Source organism: Schistocerca serialis, chromosome 2 (genome assembly GCF_023864345.2).
Source record: "Schistocerca serialis cubense isolate TAMUIC-IGC-003099 chromosome 2, iqSchSeri2.2, whole genome shotgun sequence".
NCBI lineage: Eukaryota > Metazoa > Arthropoda > Insecta > Orthoptera > Acrididae > Schistocerca > Schistocerca serialis.
In genome coordinates, this window is record NC_064639.1 from 981,384,102 (window position 1) to 981,407,829 (window position 23,728).

General features: G+C 38.2%; 1 protein-coding gene across 4 annotated transcripts in view; it reads left to right on the plus strand.

The window, feature by feature from the left end:
- LOC126458396 (ubiquitin carboxyl-terminal hydrolase 45) overlaps positions 1-23,728 on the plus strand; it is a 199,213-nt gene that overhangs the window by 61,830 nt on the left and 113,655 nt on the right. For all 4 annotated transcript variants that reach the window (XM_050095405.1, XM_050095404.1, XM_050095406.1 and 1 more), the window contains exons 5-6: positions 4,577-4,692; positions 18,297-18,427. In XM_050095405.1, the coding sequence (XP_049951362.1) occupies positions 4,577-4,692; positions 18,297-18,427 (247 nt within the window). The remainder of the gene's footprint in view (positions 1-4,576; positions 4,693-18,296; positions 18,428-23,728) is intronic.

The window sequence follows — 23,728 nt, forward strand, 5'->3', positions numbered from 1 at the left end:
TGTCTGCTTCTGTTTGTCTTTGAAATAATGTGCATTTCTGTTCCTGTACCTGAATCTGCCCCACGAGATTACTTTGCACAGTGTCCATCTTGGCTACTAGGACTCTTTCAACCTCATCAACTCTCTCAATTATTCCCTCAACAATTTTAACTGTGTTTTCGACTTTATCTGTAATTTGAGTGAATTTGAGATCCAGCTGACCAAATTTTTCACTCACTGTCTTTATTTTATCACTAAGCCTTAATTCCATATCCCCTATTTTCAAATCCATTTCTCCAACTATTGCAGTTTTTATATTCCCTATTTTCGAGTCTATTTCTCCCTATTTACTAGTAAGTTTTACAAAAGATGTACTCAGGTCACTTCCTGGTATCCAGCCTATTTCTTTTGGCATACTAGGGCTACTACAGTTACTCCTAACATCCACTGATTCGCCTGCACTTTGAGATTCACACGTCTCATCGGCCATGGCTAATGAAAGGACACAATTTTGCAATGTAGCTGCTGGCTGTACTTATCTTTTATATCCTCATGTGACGCGGTGTCTGCAGTGAGCTCCGCAGCACAGCTATGCAATGAATCATAACCGGCGGTGTGTGGACACACAGCTAACTCGATCAGGAACGAGAACACGTTGCGTAGGCCCCTGGCAGCATATAGTCATGTTGGTCGGTGGCACGGACGACGGCGTTGATCGTCGGCAGTATGTGGATACAGCTTCGACTGCTTTACCCGTAGCATCACATGGACGTGGCACGGACAACGGTTTTTTCTCGCGGCAACACATGGTCATGGCACGGACGACTGTTTTACCCGCAGCAACACGTGGTCGACTCATCAGACTGTGTAAATGACTGCCTCACAATCATGGTGGCCTTATATCGGCATAACCACGTGGCAGCGCGTATCTTGTCCAGCACTAACACTCCGATACTGCTAATGCACCGATTTAGCTCAGAGCCCCCACACTGACTGTTCAAAAGCCTAACATCAGATGGACATCCAATTTCGAAATACTATGGAATATGGAAGAAAGTCCTATCCCGGACGAGCCCCCAGTTGCAACTGAACTCGGGCTCGTTTACTACCTATTTTTCAGGTGGCTCATCTGCAAAGGGGGTTGGTAGTAAACGGTTGCATTTGAGCCCCTATTATTGGGTCAGATATGGCTGGCTTTTGAAGAGCAGTGAATTGAACTATACACTTTCAGATTGAAACTTATTTATTCAAAAGAAACACTTTAACGTTGTGGCCATGCATTTTTAAGTTCACAAACAATAATCGGTGCAATTCGTACACTGTTTGTCTCTCACCCATACACTCACGTCCATGCTTGCACTCGCGGCACTTTTCCGCCCCCAACTCCCCACCACAATGGCCAATGACCAAAAGACCCCGATTTTCCCGCTCATATCCACAGTCCTGAGTCGGGTCACATGACACCACAGTAGTCAAAATAATTGCTAAACATGGCCACAACTCGTTTAAAATATTTTATAATATTTAAATACTTAAATCTAAATACATTATATAATTTTACAAATTATCACCACACTTATATAATTCGTTGCAATTAAAAGAAAACCAAAACACAATGCTATGGAACTACAACGCCCATCAAAACACAAAACAAGTATTTTTCGGTCTATTTTGCCCAGCATATTATCTCTGCTGCTGTGCTTTAAATTTTAAATTACTTGAAAGAGTTCCATATTATCCCTGTTACCTTACATTTTGTACATGGAAGTACTTTTGTTAAGCCACAAGGCTATAACGATCCTGTAAAGTGAACTCAATACCACACATTAACGGTGGTATTAAAAGATAGTCCAATAAGGAATCGCACAGCTGTTGCTGTTACAACCATAATCCGTGCACACTCACTGGCTAAGGAGCAACATCACCCCGTTCCACACTCAACTGTACTTCACTATCAATCACTTTGTTATTCTGATCCAGGTATAATGTAGTTTGTTAACGATTATTTTTACATGTCACCTCGTCCGGACCTTTGCACAACATTAAATTTGCTGAGTGTATCTTTCATCAGCTGCATATTTCTCCAAATACTGAGTTATGTATGTACCAAGTTTCCTTGAAATTTCTCCATGTGTTCAAGGCTTGTGCTCAAGTCTAGTTTACACCAGAGTAAACACAAGCAAACTAGCATTCTTTTTGGTGTAAATAGTAAGTGAGCATGAGCAAACAGCATTTGGTCATGTTTAGTTCGCATTCACGTATTCACCCATTTTCCGCTAGTGTTGATCTGTCAGTGAACCACCTAAGCAAGATCATGCACTCTCCACTACTGCGCTTGCTTGCTGCACAGTAAGCATTCATTTGATACTTTGTGCACAACTACTTTTGTTATTGAACATGAGTTGTATGAGCAGTGGATTGGTTAGAAGAGAATGTTATGTTGCTAACAAGAAGAATATAGGTGTTACAGATGCTTGTGGCATCCAGGAGACCCACAGCACAGAATCGGTAAGGAAAATAGAATACTTGGTCAGAAGTCACCAAAGCACTCAAAGATGAAAGTGGGGGCATAAGAAAGATAATAAATTCCATGTGACTAATGTGAAATTAAATATATATGAAAGTTCTGATTATTCTCACGGCTCACATTCAACGTAGCTGTGATTACATCACAGATGTATCACTATTATTTTAGAAGCTTTTGGTGGAACTATCTAATAAATAAATATTGCTTTCTCTCTATCTCCCTTACAACAAAATACATCACAGGTTTTATCAAGTACTGTGTTATTGAGATTGTCTTCCTCATGCATATTTTAATAAAATCCTGAAGTGCTTTGCAAATTGTATATATTACTGCAGACATCCAGAACTGTCAGAGGTGTACCTACTATTAAAGTACGAAACTGTTAGGGTATTAATTTAACTGTCTCCAGTTGCTAAAAAATCTGTATAATTACTAACTTTTCTTGAGGTTGTGTTGCTAATCAGTAATTAGTACTCTGCTTTTAAATTTTCTTCTGTTGCAATAGAAGCTAGCAAAAAGTGTCAACCAACATATGTGCCGGGATTTAGAATTATCTTAATAAAGGCTGGAGGTGCAATTTAGTGATAAATGCAGTACCTCCACGCATTTCACACTTGAATAAAAACCCAGCTGCCTACATTTTTCTTTCCTTAGGCCATTTTGCACGTTTTCTCAAAAATAGTGCTCTTACTATCCAAAATAATTGTATCTGAATACCCCAAATTTGTATTGTGGCTATAACTTGTGTGTTGTATGAAGTGAAATCTATAAGGCAGTTGAAAATAAATAAATAAATAAATTGCAGATTTCGTAGTATTAGCATTCTATACGCTATATTTCATGTTCTCTGCCATTCCCTCCAATGTAAATGGTCATTGACAGGTATAAGTGAGTGGTAATGAACACTGTAAACTGTCTTCGAATTTATGTACAGTTGTGTTCACTGCTACTCACTCTTACGTAAAAGAGGCTTTACATGTCACTATTTTCCCACTCCTGCCACCATTCTCATAAATAATGATAATCGATTGTCTCTGGGTACTAAAATCTTAACAAGTTTGGTTGAAATTGGTGTGTGTGTGTGTGTGTGTGTGTGTGTGTATGTGTGTGTGTATGTGTGTGTGTGTGAGTGACGCGTGCGGGCGTGCCTCCATCTCCCCCCCCCCCCCCCCCCCCCCCCCACACACACACACTCAACAACACACACACACACACACACGAGGAGGGAGGGAGAGAGAGAGAGAGAAAGAGAGAGAGAGAGAGAGAGAGAAGGTAGGGATCCAGATTCAAGTCCCAGATTTTGCTTCAGCCTTTTCAATATAACTACACATCCACTTGAAAATGGCTTAAAACTAAAATCAGCTAATCATTGTATGCTAATAAATACATCCTAGATGAAAAAAGGAATTTATATCTTTTACACAATTTTGTCATCACAAATTTTAACCTTTGTGTACAGTGCTAGAAAAAAATTAAAAAAAATCTATTTTTCACCAAGTTAATGCAGCTTATCTTGTGGTTAGAAGTATTAGCATACAACTAGATGAGCAAATTTTCTTGGCTTCCAAATTTTTACGGTACTGAACAAATTTGCACACCTGTACACATCCATATTTACACTTGTGTTAGTCTAACACTTGTGTTGGGAACAGTGAAATATCATGTGTTTGCTGTTAGGTGGGCGGAAGAAGTTACTCAGGATTGGGGAGAAAGTGTAAGATGTAATTGCAGAGGAAGTGACTGGATAAATAGGTGAGAGGTTAACAGTAATGGTGTGTGAATAGGCACATGTGGAATGAGCATGATGATGAGTATCAAATGTGGAGAACAGAAAGATTCAACTATTAAAAATTGCAAATGGCAAGTAGTAGAATTGGAGGTGGCAGTGTACAACAGATTTGGTTCTGACAGGCACCACATTGAAAAGACAGCTTACTGCCAGGTCATGGTTGCAGAAGTCTTTAGTAGATATGAATCAGTAGGGTGTCAATAGAAGTTACAAAAAAAATTGCATTAAAATATCAGCATCTCATTTAAATATTGACACTAAAAAAAAAACTTAATTTCTAGGTGTTACGAATGTGGCACAGAAATAGATCCAGTCTGCAGGAAGAAAGTACATGAATGTGTCGAGTTCTTGAAGCGTCTAGAATGTCCAAAGCCAGCAAAGGAGCCACATTTAAATGGTAAGCATCAAAATATAAATTGTTACTTTTTGATGTATTTTCTGTATAATGTGTATTTGATGTATTTGCTGTATAATGTGTACAATGATGGAGTGGAATACCATGTGGAAAACAAATAAAATTGCTAATGTCAAAAAGTTTTGCAACTGCATTACCAAAAAGATCCTAAAAGTTTCTTGTTTCAGTTGTTGCACAACTGTAAAAATAACAGATCAGAAATAAGAGAATGTAAAACTAAAAGACAACTCAGGCACTTGATAGAGAAAATTGTGCTAGATCTAATAAGATAATAAGTAAATTAGGAATTCTGAAGAGCTAGCTCCCCTTCTAGTAACAGCTGTTCCAGTTAGCTAGTACATGAGGCAGGTGACTAGAGACAAAGCAAAATTCAGGTGGCTCCAGTACGTAAAGAGGGCTCTAACAGCAGGGATCCAGTTGGTGGCAATTTTTTTTTTTTTACTTGTTTAAAGCTCTCAGTACAATTCCAATCATTGTGTAGTAAAAATAATATATTTATATGGAGTGTTGGTGCAGGTTACATTTGGATAGCAGACTTTGCAGCAAATAGAACTGAGGGGAAGCCCTCAGACATGGTCAACCGATTCGGCTGATATTTGGCAGGTCACTTGTATATATCCTAAAATATAAGACTCTAAGCTGGCCTGAAGGTACGTTTGGGTTCAGCCACTTCAGACACCTTTATCTTGCAGAATGGGATGCCTCAAGGTCCTGATCTTAATGTCATCCTCTTTGCTATAGACATTAATCCTATTATGGCCTGTCTACTGCCAGGCATCTCTGGCTCCCTTTTCATCGACGAATTTTCGATCTCTTGCAGTTCTCCATGGACATGTCTTCTTGAGTGGCTTTTTCACTGATGTCTCAATTGTCTTCACTTGTGGAGCATCGACAATGGCTTTGACTTTTCCACTGAAAAAACAGTTTGTATGAAATTCTGGCAGCACAATAGCTTTTTTCCACCGTCTTTACACCTTAGCCTGTTGCTCGTGCATTTACTGAAACTGCAAAATTCCTGGGACTCATGTTTGATGCAAAACTTTCTTGGTCCTCCCATGTGGTTTACCTGGCTACACATTGTACCAGTTCCTCATTGCCCTGTGTGTCCTCAATGGTACTTCCTGGGATGCAGATCGAACAACCCTCCTCTGTTTATACTGGTCCCCTGTCCATTTGAAACTAGACTCCTCTGCATGTCCGTCCATCTTACTCAGTCTTAATATTATCCACCATTGTGGAATAAGTTTGGCCACTGGCTTCTTTAACACTAGCCAGGTTGAGTGTCTCGATGCAGAAGCTGCCAAACTACCACTGTAATACCAGTCTGATGTCCTCCTTGCTTACCATTTGTTTACTACACCTGGCCACCTATTCTGTGCCCTATTTTTCAATGACTCCCTTGACCACGAGTATTTGGTGCGCCCTTCTTCTCTGTTACCTCCAGGGGTTCACTTATGGCTACAGCTGCGGCACTTAACTTCACTACCTGATGGGTGTGAACCCTTCAGCTCCTTGGCTTTGTGCGGCGGCCCATGTTCATCGTGGATTTCATTCACTTCCTGAGGAAACTACTCCAGATCTGAGCTATTGTTGTAAGTTTCTTGACCTCTGCACACAACTTAGCAATACCGTCTTCGTGCACACTGAAGGCTCTAAAACTGACTGTCGTGTTGGGTGTGCCTTGTATCTTTGGCATCGACATTTTTGATATCGGCTTCCAGAACTCTACTCAGTATTTATAGCAGAACTCTTTACGCCCTCTATCAGGCCACCCATTACAATCGGCGACAGCCTTTTTATTGTGTCATTTGCTCTGATTCTCTTGGTGGCCTTCTAGCCTCTGTGCGCTGCACACAGTTAATCCCTTAGTGCAACGGGTCCAAGAAAGCTTCCACATGTTCACTGTTGAGGGAGCCACTGTGATGTTCATGTAGGTTCCTGGTAACATATGTATGGTAGGAAATGAGGCTGCTGACGCTGCTGCCAAGGCAGCAGTCGTCCTACCTCGGCCTGCTGCAGTCGTCCTATCTCGGCCTGCTAGCTCTTCCATTCCTCCAGATGATCTCCATGTTGCCGTCTATTGGCAGGTGATGTCACTTTCGCATCACGATTGCTCTTCTCTTCGTGGGAACAAGCCCTGGGGAATTAAACCTCTCCCAGTGGCTTGGCCAACCTCCTCTCGGCCCTCTCGCTGCAAAGAGAGAATTTTAACTGGGTTGCATATTGGGCTTTGTCTTTTTAGCCGTTGCCATTTGTTAAGTGGTGATGTCTCTTTCTGTTCATTGTTGTCAACCTTTGACGGTTTGCCATTTCCTTACCGAATGCCCCTTTTGTAACTGCATACTTTCTAGTGTATGTTTGCTGTCTGAGTTATTGGCAGTTTTAGCAAACAACGCGCGGGCTGTCGACCACATTTTACTTTTTATCCATCACAGCAGTATGGCGGGGACATCAATCTTTGATTCGGTACCTCCATAGTCTCTGTGGTGTATTTTGGACTTTTCTCCAAGAGAGAGTCCTTGTTAGTAGCTCTTTTCCTTCCATTGATTGGGCTTAACATAGAGTCGTTTTTTATTAGTGTTCTAAGGTTATGACATTGGCGCTTATGACCTTGGTTGTTTTTGTGCCCTAAAACAAAAAAAAAAGACTGAGATACATTTGCATTTTCTAGAAAATCACCCCAAAGTTCAGGGCCTGCAGTCAATTCAGGATTGACAAAATTGATAGGTAATTGAAAACTGAACATTCATTTTTCGTAATAATATACTGGGTTCACATACACACATTCTCTTTGAAATTGAGGGAAGAAACTTTTATGACTGCCATTTACGAACCTGCAAGGGAAGTGACTAAGGCACCTGCATGGAAAGCAGAGAACCTGTGTTTGATTTCCACATGTATTCTGCTGTTCTTTTTTCAATTTTGCAAATGACTTGCATTAGTAAAGAATTAAAAATTTAATCGCGTTGAACCTCCATACACTATTTACTCTGGTACATGTCCTCAGTTAACTTGGAATAACTTGATCAGTAGTACTTGTCATATAAACATTCAAACCAAATCCACTTGCAGAATCAAGAACATTTAATATATAGAATTAATTTTGATTCATACCAAGCATACGATAACATTGCCTGAAAAGTTGGTGCTGAAAGTTGATAATGAATTGTACTGTGAATTGTTATTCCATCCAGGCAGTTGTGCAGTTTCTAGTAGGTTTTCAGAAGCAGGCTGCAAGTTTGAAGCCACGAAATAAAGTTTGAAATTTGGTGATACAAATAAACATCACATGGTTGGCACACAGGTGTGCAGTTCGGTGGTGTTACTTCTACTGTGCAAGTTGGTTCAACCTTGCCATCTATAAATATGTTGTAATACATTATGGTATTAGTGTATTCATTCCAGGAATCCATTATCAAAAAACTTGTTATTACAGTGGAACTTCGATTTTACATTCAATGATTTGAAGATTTTCATGATTCGGCACCATAAATTCGTAGCCTCTGTGAAAAACCCATAAGATCGATGCTAAAAATTCCCTGATTTTATATTTCTTCCTAGTAATGTTTACCTCATTTCTAAGTCCTTACTTGATGTCTCACTTGACTTCATCCCTTTTTGATGTGATTCAACGAGTTCTAAGCGGCACGAAAGACAGGTGGTTCACATCATGGCTTTTGGCAGAGTTAAGGGAATATTTTAGGTCTTTGTGGAGAGCTGAATTGTGAGAGAGGAAATGCTGACGTAATCCACAATCGGTGTTGCCAACACAACTTGTAATGTTTAGCTTCACTGCACAATTATGATACAACTACTGCTAGGTTGCAGCATTAGCAACAGTATCAGTTGTCAACCTTTTAAATTCAAACACTGAGTCTTGAAGAATTCGCTTGATCATAATTGAGGAAACGTCGCCCATTCCAGCTAGTGAACTCTTATCGGCTAGCGACTTGTTAAGTCACCTAATAGCCAGTGCAGTCACCACACCACACTAACACACACAAAATTAGCTCGCCTAATGGATATGTGGAAAGGGGGTGCAGGTAGGGATGAAAGCATTCTGTGAAGTGCTGAAAATACACTTTTTCTTGCAGATGAGCTGTGACAGAGATGTCATTCAGAAATAGAACAAAGTTTTTGCAGTAGCACATTTTAATGACTTCCATGTTCAAAACTGACATGGTACAGCTGCAGCAACCACATACACTGCTCGTGTATATACTTTGCACCGCAGATGCCACATACTATAGATCAGAGAGATTGGCAGCAATGATAGAGGCCATGAAGTGAAACTGTTGTACCTGAGCTTTCTTTCAAATTTACATTTAACACAGCGAACAGAAATTTCACTGAGCCCCCTTCTAATAAGCTTGTAATATCAATTGGGGAAGTAAACTCATTTTTTCACATCTCTTTTTCTCTCCTCAAATCTAAAATAACACTTTAACGGCAGTGAGCATATGAAGTGGGCCCACAGGGAAAGCATTAAACAATAACAGCAATGGTGACAAAGTATGTCATTAAGCAGATGTCCGCATCTATGCTTATGGTTTAACCACTTAGCTGCTGTGATGTTTTTGGTTTAATTCAAACATCTTCATAAACTTTTTGCCTTTTTCTAGGTGAGCACAAAGGGTGATCCCTCAAAAATGCACATTTTGAGTGAATAATTTGTGGTTGTAGCTTGTCTGAAAACAGCTCTTATTATGTTTATGCAGATACCAATTTCAATTTTTTGATGAGTTTTTATGTGCTGTTGCACATCTGTGATTTTTTAAGAACTGAGAAAATTCACTATCACAAATTAATATGTAAACATGGTATTGTACATTTAATTCCTTCACTTAGACAGATTTTGTACTAAGTATTGGAGAGGATTGTGATTGTTAATTGTAAATGACAATTACATGTATTTCTGCTCATATCTTGGGCTGTTTTTTTAACATTTTCCTCGATTCTGCATTTTCTTCAATTTTGCGTTTTTTAAGGCCACACCACATGAAAAGGAGAAATAGGGATTTCACTGCATCAGGAATGTATGGGCTTACAATGATCATGAGATATGTTTTTGTAAATTGTATTTCTCAATTTCTTGGATTTGGAGCAAGTGATGTAAATAATTTTTTAACATGTCTGGCTTACGATTGACTTCTTCTATATCAATCACTTTGATCCCTGTTTTTTTATAAGCACATGAAAACACTAGGCAAAAATTTTCCAGTTGCAGTGATGGAGTATTTTTTTCATGTATGAATGCATTACACTATCAACTGCAACAAGGATTCGCTTTTCTCCCATATGCTATAATGTGAATCGAATGCTCATATTTGCAGCAGTGTTACTCGGAACTGATTTTGTACAATGCTTAAAATTGTAGGTCTTTATTAACCCAAGTCATTTGAGAAATTTGTTTATCTATTTTGTTATTATTCCTTATTGATTCACTTACTTTATTAATTCTCATATTACTACCAATTTCAGTGTGGAAAAATACAAGTGGAGGGAAAAAAAGAACTGCTGAATGCATCTTGAATTGAACGTAGGTTCTCTGCTCACCAATCAGATGCCTTGCTCGCTAAGACAGCGATGCTTTTTTTGAACAGCGTATACCTTATGCCTACATAATCTACAGTCATAATAATTTCTTTACTTGATTTCTAGGAAAGTATGTGTTTGTGGACTTCATATATGATGAAAAATGCACAGTTTTCAATTATCTATTAATTCCATCAGTTTTGAGTTGATTGGGAGTCGTGAACTTTAGGGGTGGTTTTCTCAAAAACAGAGGGGTGATAAGGAAAATAGCTTAGTCTTTCTTTTTAGGCTGTACACAAATGGCCTACCAAATATGAGCCGAATCGTTTGGCCATATCTGAGGCCTTTCTCTTTTCAGTATGACATTCTTAATGAGACACTATTAGAAGCAAAAGCAGCATCTGGTTACTTCAAGAAATTGTCATATGACTGTGAAAAGATCTAACATTGTTTGACTGTGGGATCAGTGATCAGTCACTGAAATCACTCAGTCATCAAGTAAAGGGGAGTGGCTATCCAGAATGATTTAAGGTGGTGTAGTTGTTCAAGTGTAGTGATGGGGAGGAGATGCCATACTCAGTTTTATGGGATGAATTCTAGGGTAGGGCAATTGGTGTAGGAAAGATGTTACATAAAAAAAAAAATCTTAATTTAGATGTTGTTTGTGCTTCTGGGATCTAACCAGATGGGATCAACAGAAGAAATAGAGAAACTTCAGATTGGAGTTTATGGTAATATGGGGTGAAGAAAGGAGACATTAGAAATTGGGGGAAGGATAGGCTTCTGGGAAGAGGTGGTGTGCTGTGAGGCTGTTCCAGTATAATGGCAATTAATATCATCTTTCCTTTGCACAAGGAATTCAATGTATTTTGTGTACTATACTTTAAATGATAGTGGATTTTGTATTTACCATGACGTACAAGGGATATATTATCTCCTTCCCTCTGCAGTTATTCATCGTACAAAATAATCATATTTATAAAGAAAAAACAAATAAAAAGAGTTTATTTAGTTCCTTGGTGAGAACATAGTTATTTCGTTCCTTGGTGGGAACATAGTTGAAATTGGCCTAGCAGAACAGCTTTCATTGTGTTAAGAGTGTCGCTTATTTATTGGTAAAGGATACTTTAAATTTTAAGGGTGTACATGTAGTCATGCCAACCAAAATTGAGAGGATGGAGTATGTTGCAAGGGAAGGTAATGAGGAGCCAGGCTCACCTCATAAAAAAACAGCCACATGTTGGCACAGCTAGCAATGAATGTTTTAACAGGGACAACAATCAGCATGGACTGAGGGAACTGAACTCTAGACAACACCTTGCTGGTAACTTTATTATTTCACTGTTCGAAATCAGCAGCTCTCCCACTACATGCTTTTGGACACCAGTTTAAGAGAAGCACAACTCAACTGTTACCATCACAAGCCAAGGGCAAGCATTTCCCACAGTTGGTGAGAGGTGACCACAGCGCTGAAAGTAGTGGGTGTGTCTCGTGCTGTACCTATGGTGCAGGGCTGTCAAGAAACCTGATATCCCTCTTCGTAACTGCTAATATTGATGACTTTTTTAGTGCACCAAGACTTTGATGTAGTTTTCCTCACATTTATTTGCAGCATAATAAATGTGCCATTGATATCACACTTAATGGGACAACAGTAGAAGTGAAGAATAATTTAGTGATGTGACTAGCTGTACTGGTAATTTATAATTATTACATTTATTCACTTTGTTAATGAAGTGCTGATTTACATATCATCTATTCATCCCTCCACGTGGAAATATCCTACTAAATCATACATTTAGGTTATGTCTTTGTAAAGGGGGGATGGCAGCTATAGCATTCACTCCTGCTTAGGAAATACCATGTTACAATTTGTTTAGTCATTATGAAAGAGTCCCACTAGTTAACAAATAGAATGGGGAATAATCGAAAAGTATTTTGCATTGGCGAGAGCCATATTTATAAAGGCACAAAGGCCCACATTGCAAATAGACAACAAAACATATTACTTCCTCCAGAATACTTCTCATGTAGTGAGAATGATCTTGAAATTAGAGAACTGCTGGTCTATGCAGTTAATAGTCTTTCTTCTCATGTAATAATTCAAGGTGGAATTGGAAAAGGGGTTGGATGCATCTGATGCAATATGTATGTACCACTTTACTCCATAGGGTGACTTGCAAAAAAGAAAAAGAGAGAGGTAGAGGATATTAATTTATAAAATACACTATTTTGAAGTACATCCATTGTTGTATTTTAATTTGGTAATACTGAAAATTTAATGTATGAACAGAGGCACATTTCCATACTTGAGGTAGCGGTAAGTAGATTCAATTTCTGCAGTTTGGCTTAAGACTACATTTGTACTGCCCACTCATGGCTTATTTTAGGGATGAACAGCAGCAGTCCTGCTTCAGCCCATGGCTGATTTAGGTGCTTTTAAATGGCCATCGACTCTTTCAGTGCTGCCTAAAGTGGCCATGAGCTGGAGCAGTGGCGCAGCCCAAAAAAAAAAAAAAAAAAAAAAAGGCAGTATGTGAATATTACAATTGTGCTTTTAAGTCAAATCTGCAGAAATTGGCTTTTCACAGGTATGGTTAAATTTGAGAAAGTGGTTACTGACTCTCCCATGTACCTTAAACATTTGCAAAGAAGCATGTTAATTGAAATTACAGGTAGCGAAAATAGTTTTCAATTCATGTAAAGAAGAACCTACAATTTGATGGGCAACTGTAACTAGGGTAGAGCAGTTTTGAATGGCTAGGTATTAAGTGTGTTTGACCTGAAACTTCTAATAAAAGAAATTTGTTAATTATGAAATTTTTTGAAATATATAAAGGAAAATAATAATGTTTGAAAATATTATGGAATTGGATTGATAAAAAATCTACTCACGAAGCGGTGGCAGGAGAACACACATATAAAGGTATTTAAATTTGCAAGCTTTTGGAGACAGTGGCTCTTTCTTCTGGCAGAAAGGTTGAAGGAGAATGAAGGGGATGAAGGAAAATGACGGTCAAGTTTAGGAAATGGGGAGAGTTCAGAAAAGGCACCCAAAACCCCAGGTCAAGGGGAGATGTACCAGACAGGATGAGGAGGAGAGGCCTTTCCTTCTCATCCCCTCTGGTAAGTCTTCCCTGATCTGGGGTTTTGGGTGACTTTTCCAAATTATGCCCATTTCCTAAACCTCACCATTCCTTTTCCTTCACTCATCTTCCTTCTCTTTCAGCTCGTCTGCCAGAAGAAGGAGCCACTAGCTTCAAAAACTTGGAAACTTAAATACATTTGTACGTGTGTCCCCTTGCTGCCACTTGTTGAGTGTTAAACTCTACTGAAAGAATTGAAAGTGAAGAGAGTTTCATTATATAGCAGTTGGTCAGTACTGAAGGTGAACCTTCAGGTTATGGGGATCTTAAGATGGAGTAATTATACGGGGTTTACATAAAGTCTGGGAACACTTTCAATTATTTATTGTACAAGTACTAAATGTTGTACAGATGTCATACATATTGCATTTTGAAGAGAAACTCTGAAAGTTTTTTACAGACATTCGATATGTGAACCATGAGTGACATGGCAGACGTCAACACGGTAATCAAATTCTTAAATTCCTGACATACGCATCCCAGCATGACATTGTCGATTGTGGCAGTTGCTTCCTGTATTCTCTCTTGGAGCTCTGCTACATCTTTAAAGTGTCCCCACAGAAAAAAGTCACACGGAGTGAGATCAGGCAATCGGGGAGGCCATTTCGTGAAACAGCTGTCCCCTTCACAGCTGATCCATCGATGTGGCAGCTCCGTGTCCAGGTACCTACGAAGTTCATGATGAAAATGGGATGGAGCCCCATCCTGCTGAAAGATGAATGGAGAGAGTCTGATTGCATTTGAGGCATCAGCCATTGCTGCATCATGTCAAAGTAGAAATGTCCACTGACAGTGCTCTCAGCGAAGAAGAATGGCTCGTACAGTTTTTGACGTGATAAGACACAAAAAACATTTACCTTTGGGGAATCATGCTCAAATTCAATGCTTTCATGTGGATGCTTTGTTCTCCAGATTCGACAGTTATGCCTGTTCACTTTCCCATTAGCATGAAAAGTGGCTTCGTCACTAAACATTAAGCGATCAACAATGCTATCTCCATCCTTATTCAGTTGTTGCAACTGTGAACAAAACTCAAAATGTTTGTCTTTGTCGTCGTCATTGAGCTTCTGCACTAGCTCTTACTTGAATGGTTTCATAGAGAGTTTATGTCGCAGGACTTTCCACATTGTCATTGGAGCCATTTTGAGTTCACGGGATGCACGACACACCGATTTCCTTGGACTCCTTATGAATGTCTCTCGTACGTGCTAGTGTGTCTCGTATGCGCTCCACATTCACTTCACTCACACTGGGATGTCTGCTTCTCTTTGCCGGGTGCAAGCAACCCGTCGTAACGAATTTGTTGTGCCAGTGATATATGGCCTTCCTTTTTGGTGGCTTCTTCCCGTGCTTGGCTCTAAACATCCGTTGAACAGCTGTAGCACACTTGTTTTTGTCGAACTTCAACACACAGAAAGCTCGCTCCCTACCTGAACTTGCCATGTTTGCGACTAGCGCTAACTATCAGCAAATTACCAAACTATGCTGTGGTGGTCTACATGAAAAAAAATTTCAGTGGTTCTTTTCAAAATGACATACGTATGATGTCTGTACAATGTTTGGTTCGTGTGCAATAAATAATTGAAAATGTTACCGGACTTTATGTACACCCTGTGTAAACTATAAAGTTTAGGGTCAGTGTGGATTACATTACAGTATCTTATGACAAATTTAAGAATGATTAGTTTTTTTTTTTTTTTTGTTGAGGTACAGCAATGCCTGTAGTCTTTCACTTTATTTATGTGACATGTTCCAGAAAACCAGGTCTCTGTCATAAAATGGGTGAGGGATAAACAGAGTTACGGTTGATAGAGGTTGATTTTTTTGTGTGCAATTTTTAGGATAACATTCGGCACTATTTAGAAATGGAAAATGAAAAATATGAATCAAAATATTTATAATTTTTAGGGTGCATGCAGTGGACAGAAAATAGCAATGTAAATACCTTTCTGTGGTTAGTTACTGTTTTTCCAAATAATATCCTCATTCAGTCATCACTTGCAATTAACTGACATATGCATAAACCATTCAAAACTAAGTTTTGCGGCATTTGCATATCTGCGAATCTATGTAGGTTTATTCTCAACAGGGAATGATAGAATAAGCCTTTGGACTTGGGACTGAAAAACCTGCATTTATCGTGAAATAGAAACTAAACATTAACAACAACAACGAAAATAAAGGCAGTCTGTTCGAAAGTGTACACTTTGCTAATCTGTGAAATAGAAATCAGTTGTGGATAACATTGAATACATTGTTGATCCACCACTTGCATTGAAAAATGCCTGGATCATGCTTGGTGTACCATCCACAATATAGTTGATACGTTGTTGCCTAAGCGTAGCCCATGTTTCCTTGAAGGCTTCTTCCTAAGATCATCCAGTATTTAGGGGTGTTCCTGCAATGATGCTCAACTAAATTCAGCTGGTTCCAGTTATACTCAGTTGGATTCATGTCAAGAGATACTACAGGATATTCGATTTGGTTGGTTCCTGTCTTCTGCAGAAAGGTGCTCACAAGGTGGGTGTGGTGTTCTCATACATTATTGTCTTGGAAGTTGAACACAACTAAATGTTGAATGTTGGGCTGGAGGAGGCTCCTTTCCCAATGCTGGACAGCCCTGAGATTAGTTGTGATAGCGACGAGGTGTCAGACATGGGTACATAATATTGATCCAAAACATGTCTGACTCACCTTGCTGCAAACCAATGGTACTGCGTAGCTTATACATATATTGGTACTTAGCCACCTCCATACAACATACATCAGGTGTCAAACAAGTCCTGCATTTATCCATCAAGAGAACATGATGCTATTGATCCAGGTTCAGCTCCAGGTATTCTCTTGCTCCCTAAACCATGTAAGGTTACTGACCTGGATTGTACATTGGTTGTAGTGCTACTTCTCTTTGTTGTCCGTCTTCCTGCTACTGTATTACTTGGTTTAATGATGAATTATTAAATGACAAACACAAAACTGGATGACTTAGTCACAAACTTTCACATTTATTGATGTCAATGAAATGGTGATAATCAGCTTTCATTCGATGATTTGAGCAGCTCACCTATCACACACCTACACTGAGTGTTTTGACAGAGTAGAAATGTTTTTGCAGTACACTTTCACAGTTAAGTTCTATCAAACAACATGAAATTAACTTTGTTACACGGTCACTTCACTATCACTATCCAATTAGTATTATTGACTAAGCATAATAACTGTCTGGTTTTGATGGCAAGTAGCACACAGAGATGTTTAGTAGGTGATCATAAGGTGCTGTCTGACTTTATTACTGAGCACATATAGGTGCAAACTCATTTCTAATTTATTAGGAACATTTCAACAACTAACCGTATACTGACTTCAGTATTGACACAGAGATGTTAACTTTACTACAATACTGGTTACATGACGCTGTTGAAATGAGTGCAAACTACAGACTGACATATGGTAACTGTGAACATCTCACTAGATAGACAGGGATTGCCTGAAGCATTGTCTTGCTAACCTGATTATAAATGTGCATAAGAATACAAATCAAAGTGTGGTTTAACATATTAGTTATTAATATGAGAGAGCAAAATCAGATGACACAAAATCCCAATTAAGAAAAGAGCAATTTAACTAGGACTTTTGTTATCAGAAAGAGTAAAAATAATGAGGACTATTTCATAGACATAATTTCTACTTCCAAGGGTGTTCCCAGAGGCGATGTGCCCCCCCCCCCCCCCCCCCCCCCCAATGTTGCTTAAAAAAATTAAATTTTTCAAATTGAATAATTATCAAACTTACAAGTTGATTGGTTCAAAATGGGTATTTTAAGAATCTGAAGAAATCCAGCTGCAAAACTATTTTACTGAATTTTGAAAATAACTGTTATTTAAGATTCAAATGTTCTGGAAGAACAGAGCTTTGAGTATGAGTATGAATAAGTTTTGAAAGAGCAAGTTAAAGATAAACATTGAGAAGAGGAAAATGAGAGCTTCTAAATGAGTATGCCAATTTGTAAACACACAGTTATTTGCTCACCAAAAATTTCAACTCCATGTGTTCCTTATGAATATTAAATTATAAACATTTCCTTATAAGAATTATTTCCAGGTAAATTAACCATACAATTGTAATCAGTAATCGAGAAATTACACTGCGAGTAACAAATAAAGTATTATGAATTCCTGCTTGAGTAATAATTTAGATATTTTGTGTAACAATTGTATATGTGTTTTCCCCATAATAGGTAGAGAGAGAGAGAGAGAGAGAGAGAGAGAGAGAGAGAGAGAGAGAGATATCCCTAAATTGAAGCTAGCAGTCTTTCATCTCATATTGTTGACCACAAGTGACTACTAGGCATCAGGTCTTCAGTGTTTTCGGATCTTATAAATATTTGAGCAGTGTCACTGTATAGTGTGTCAGTATAGAGAGTGGCTTTGTGTAATCCCAACTCTCCCTTCTGTAAAGTGACAAAGTACACATGATCTAAACTTTGAAATGACAGTTGGAGGCATGTTGAGTGACTGGTATACACAAGCTGCATTGTTCCAGTTACACTGCACTGAAAATGCATGTTTATCTTACGTCAGTTACGCAGTGGCTTTACATAGTGCTTCTTGCAGTCACAAGAGAACCAAGAAAGTGTAATGGAAGTGTTTAGTGGTGAAAACCTTGTTTTGAGCAGTTTTCTTTATCAAAATTACGCTTGCAAGACCTCACAGGAGTATGAATGTTAAAATTTATGTACTGAAAGAATTCTTTTAAAAATGGTTTGCTCATGGACTGTCGTATGTTGACATTTGAATGTAAAACTTTTAGGTTAAGTCTAATTGTGACTTAGCAATATGAAATGTTTGTTCTGACTTCGAGCCATGCTTTTCGTATGCTTCAGTTTCTCGACGTTTTCTATTGCAGGTGATGTTAACATGGTTAATGAACCAGATACAAACCAACCACTTTCAGATGTAACAAACACTATTGCAGTAGTGGCTTCGTCTGTTGAACAAATAAGGAAGGCTGTTTTGAATGATCTGCCAAGAGTGAGGGTGAGTTGTAATCTTCATATGTTATTTATTATTTTTGTAAGGTGGGCAGTATTATAATGGAGTTCATTAATAGTTTATACAGATAATACACAGAAAACACACTGTTTTCTTTCCACAAGAAAAACAGTCCTTTACTTCTAAAATTTGCTCTCAAATGCTAAAGGAAAAAAATTGACTGCAAAATCAGTAATACATACAAACTAGTCAAATACCGGCTGAGAATGGAGGACTGAAGTGTATCAGTTTATGGGATGCAATGGAGAGGGACTGTGTAAGTTTTCTTTTCCATCCCATATCATTTTCTCCAAATTTGACTTTCATCTGAACAATAGTTATGTTATTAATTTATCTGAAAAAGTATAGCAAGAAATAAATGTTGGATAGAGGTTTTTGCCAAAAGGAGAAAATTCTAGGACACTCGTATTCACGACTGTGTATACATTTCATGTATAATGTTTTACATAACAAAGGATTTTGACAGAGACTGAACAGCATTGCTATTTGCAAGCCTTAACCTTCATAGTTTACATTCCAGGAGCTGAATTTGACAGTTCAAGATACAGGAATAGTCTTTAATAACTGAAAATATGTAAGAATTTATAGCTTTGTTTGTGAAAGTGTGTGACAGTCAGTTTGAAACTCGTGCATAGAATTTAATATTTCTATTATGTTTTGCCATAAACACTTGACTTTCAACAGAAGTGTATCATCTGTTCTTTACTTCGTCATCTCTTCTCTCTGTCTTAGTTTATTTATCTTTTTATCACAATTTTGTTTTACCGTTATGGTCGCAGGTTCGAATCCTGCCTCGGGCATGGATGTGTGTGATGTTCTTAGGTTAATTAGGTTTAATTAGTTCTAAGTTCTAGGGGTCTGATGACCCCAGAAGTTAAGTCCCATAGTGCTCAGAGCCATTTTTGAACAATTTTGTTTTGTCACTTCTTTGTCTGTCTGTTCATTACAAATTTTGCAGTTGATTTTAAATTAACTCCCTGATGACCTACACACTTGAAATTTTAAACATAGCTCAGAACTGGATGACAGTGCAATGTTAACTCACTTTCTCATTGGTCTGTTCAATTGGGGTTTGGATGAGGGTCAAAAAGTTTAGGAACACGTAACATCTAGGCTGCCTACAGGATTGACATGTAGTGCATGTTTTTCAGGGACATATACACTGTTGAACACAGCTGGGTGGAGAGGTGCTAGGAGGAGATGGATACTAAGAGGGGAAAGGTTGAGATCGACAGAAACTGGGGAGAAGGAAATTGGCAAAGAGAGGGGGCAAGGAGATGGACAGAAGGGCTTGGACAGGAGGGGTGGGGAGGGGAGGGGAGGGGAGGGGAGGGGGCTGCAGTATATGTGACATATATGTACAAGGGCAAGGCCATGGGCATAAAGCTAGTATTTAAAGAAATAAAAATCTTGTAAAAAATGTAGTGTAGATCAGTTATACTTGGTTATGTATTTTATTTTACAGGAAAATAACATACATATTGATACACTATTAGCAGGTAGGTATAACACTATTTCAAATGTTATCAGGGGAAAAGATGCAGAAATAAACCTGAAATTTAACTTGTCTCTCCTCATCAGTATGTTTAAAATCATTTGAGATATTTCATACACAAGACTAAAAAACGCAGTTATATAAATAAAAAAATTTTTTTATGTAACACATTTTAAAATCCAACTGAAAAGTATAAAAAAGTTCTCCTAGCCCCAAATAGGTTCCTAACACCTTCAGGTAGTTCTGAAAATTTGTGATGGTAAATTTTTAATAGCTATGAAAATATGTATAAAATTCTTGCAACAGTTATGTATTGAATTGCACCCATGTTTTTCATTATAAATCTTGAAGTATTTTCGTAACCACTGAAAAGCACAATCAGAAGTTTTCAGAACTATCTGCATGGGGTTATGAATTTGTATGGGACTAGGAGAAATTATTTTATACTTTGTAATCACTTTAAAAAATGTGTTACATTACACATTTTTTATTTTAAAAATTGTTTGTTATTTACTGATTTTATTCTCACCGAAATGAGAACAGTAGTGAATATACTGCCTTCTATTAATTATATGGGTTCATTAGATTATGAAGGGGATTGTCTCTGAGCCAAATAATGATTTAACACCAGATTTAGTAACGCAGATCGAATACCTTTGTAAAGCGTCAGCTTGTCATCTTGTGTGAAAATAATCTCATTTCTTCATATTGTATGCTGCTTCCTCTCTTCATGTCTGTTGTCTACATTAAATGGTAACATTCTTGAGCAGGCTTTTTGCTGTGTGTCTGATTTATTGAAACACCTAATTTGCATCATTGTTCTGGGATACATTGTAGATACTTTGTGCTCACGTAAGTGCTAATGTTCCCTTTGAATTTACAGTACTTTTAAAGAACAACCAAAGTTCTGGTGCATTAACTGTTCATGCAATACAGTTATTATTTTTAATTGCAGCATGCTGAGCATTGTGCTGAAATATTTTTCAGTTGTCCAGCTGAGTAGAATTCAGAGATGCACAGAAGTGCATCTGAATAATAGTTCCCTTGTTTTACTTCTACTCCTTGTACATAGCCCTTTCAATTGAAAAATCTTGTTGTTGTTGTCTTCACTCCATGCTACTGTATCCTGTGCAAGCTTCATCATCTTCAAGTAACTACTGCAACCTACATCCTTCTGAATCTGCTTAGTATATTCATCTCTTGGTCTCCCTCTACGATTTTTACCCTACATGCTGTCTTCCAATACTAAATTGGTGGTCCTTTGATGCCTAGGAACACGTCCTACCAACCGATTCTTTTTTCTAGTCAAGCTGTGCCACAAATTCTGCTTCTCCCCAATTGTGTTCAGTACCTCCTAATTAGTTACGTGCTCTACCCGTCTAATCTTCAGCATTCTTCTGTAGCACTACATTTTGAAAGCTTCTATTTTCTTCTTGTCTACACTGTTTATTGTCCATGTTTCACTTCCAAACATGGCTACACTCCATACAAATACTTTCAGAAGACTTCCTAACAATTAAACCTATACTAGATGTTAACAAATTTCTCTTCTTCGGAAATGCTTGCCTTACCATTGCCATTCTACATTTTATGTCTTTTTTACTTTGACCATCATCAGTTATTTTGCTCCCCAAATAGCAAAACTCCTTTACTAATTTAAGTGTATCATTTCCTAATCTGACTTAATTCAGCTACATTCCATTATCCTAGTTTTGCTTTTGTTGATGTTCATCTTACATTCTCCTTTCAAGACACTGTCCATTCCATTCAACTGCTCTTCCAGTCCTTTGCTGTATCTGACAGAATTACAATGTCATTGGCAAACCTCATAGTTTTTAATTCTTCTCCCTGGATTTTAATTCCTACTCCAAATTTTTCTTTTTTTCCTTTACTGCTTGCCCAATATACTATTTGAATAACATTGGTGATAGGCTACAACCCTGTCTCACTCCCTTCCCAACCACTGCTTCCCTTTCATGCCCCTCGACTCTTATAACTGCCATCTGGTTTCTGTACAAATTGTAAATACTCGTTTGCTCCCTGTATTTGACCCTGCCACCTTCAGAATTAGAAAGAGTATTCCAGTTAACACTGTCAAATGCTTTCTCTAAGTCTACAAATGCTTGAAACGTAGGTTTGCCTTTCCTTAACCTAGCTTCTAGCTAAGTCAAGCCGTAGGGTCAGTATTGCCTCGGATGTTCCAACATTTCTATGGAACCCAAACTGATCTTCCCCAAGGTCAGCATCTACCAGTTTTTCCACTCATTTGTAAAGAATTCATGTTAGTATTTTGCAACCGTGACTTATTAAACTGATAGTTCGGTAATTTTCACATCTGTCAACACCTGCTTTCTTTGGAATTGGGATTATTATGCTTTCTCTAAGTCTACAAATGCTTGAAACGTAGGTTTGCCTTTCCTTAACCTAGCTTCTAGCTAAGTCAAGCCGTAGGGTCAGTATTGCCTTGGATGTTCCAACATTTCTATGGAACCCAAACTGATCTTCCCCAAGGTCAGCATCTACCAGTTTTTCCACTCATTTGTAAAGAATTCATGTTAGTATTTTGCAACCGTGACTTATTAAATTGATACTTCGGTAATTTTCACATCTGTCAACACCTGCTTTCTTTGGAATTGGGATTATTATATTATTCTTGTAGTCTGAGGGTATTTCGCCTGTCTCATACATCTTGCTCACCAGATGCAGAGTTTTGTCAGAGCTAGGTCTCCCAAGGCTGTCAGTAGTTTTAATGGAATGTTGTCTACTCCCGGGGCCTTGTTTCGACTTAGGTCTTTCAGTGCTCTGTCAAATTCTTCACGCAGGTTCGTATCTCCCATTTCATCTTCATCTACGTCCTCTTCCATTTCCATAATGTTGCCTTCAAATACATTGGCCTTGTATAGACTCTCTAAATACTCCTTCCACTTTCCTGCTTTCCTTTCTTTGCTTAGAGCTGGTTTTCCATCGGAGCTCTTGATATTCATACAAGTGGTTCTCTTTTCTCCTTACACCTAGTTATATATGCCTGTACTTCCTTTCATTTGTCCTGTAGCCAACCCTGCATAGCCATTTTGCACTTCCAGTTGATCTCATTTTTGAGACCTTTGTATTCCTTTTCACCTGCTTCATTTGCTGCATTTTTATATTTTCTCCTATCACGATTTAAATTCAATATCTCTTCTGTTACACAAGGGTTTCTACTAGTCCTCATCTTTTTAGCTACTTGATCCTGTGCTGCCTTTACAATTTCATCTCTCAAAGCAACCTGTTCTTCTTCTACCATATTTTTTTCTCCCGTTCTTGTCAATCACTCCCTAATGCTCTCTCTGAAACTCTCTACAACCTCTGGTTCTTTCAGTTTATCCAGGTCCCATCTCCTTGAATTCCTGTCTTTTTGCAGTTTCTTCTGTTTTAATCTGCAGTTCATGACCAATAGATTGTGGTCAGTATCCATATCTGCCCCTGGAAATGTCTCATAATTTAAAACCTGGTTCCTAAATCTCTGTCTTGCCATTATATAACCTATCTGAAACCTTCCACTGCCTCCAGGCCTCTTCCACGTATACAACCTTCTACCATGATTCTTAAACCAAGTGTTAGCTGTGATTAAATGATGGTCTGTGCAAAATTCTACGAGGTGGCTTCCTCTTTCATTCTTTACCTCCATTCCATATTCATCTACTACTTTTCCTTATCTTCCTTTTCCTACTATCGAATTCCAGTCCCCCGTGACTATTAAATTTTTGTCTCCCTTTGCGATTTGAATAATTTCTTTTATCTCATCATACATT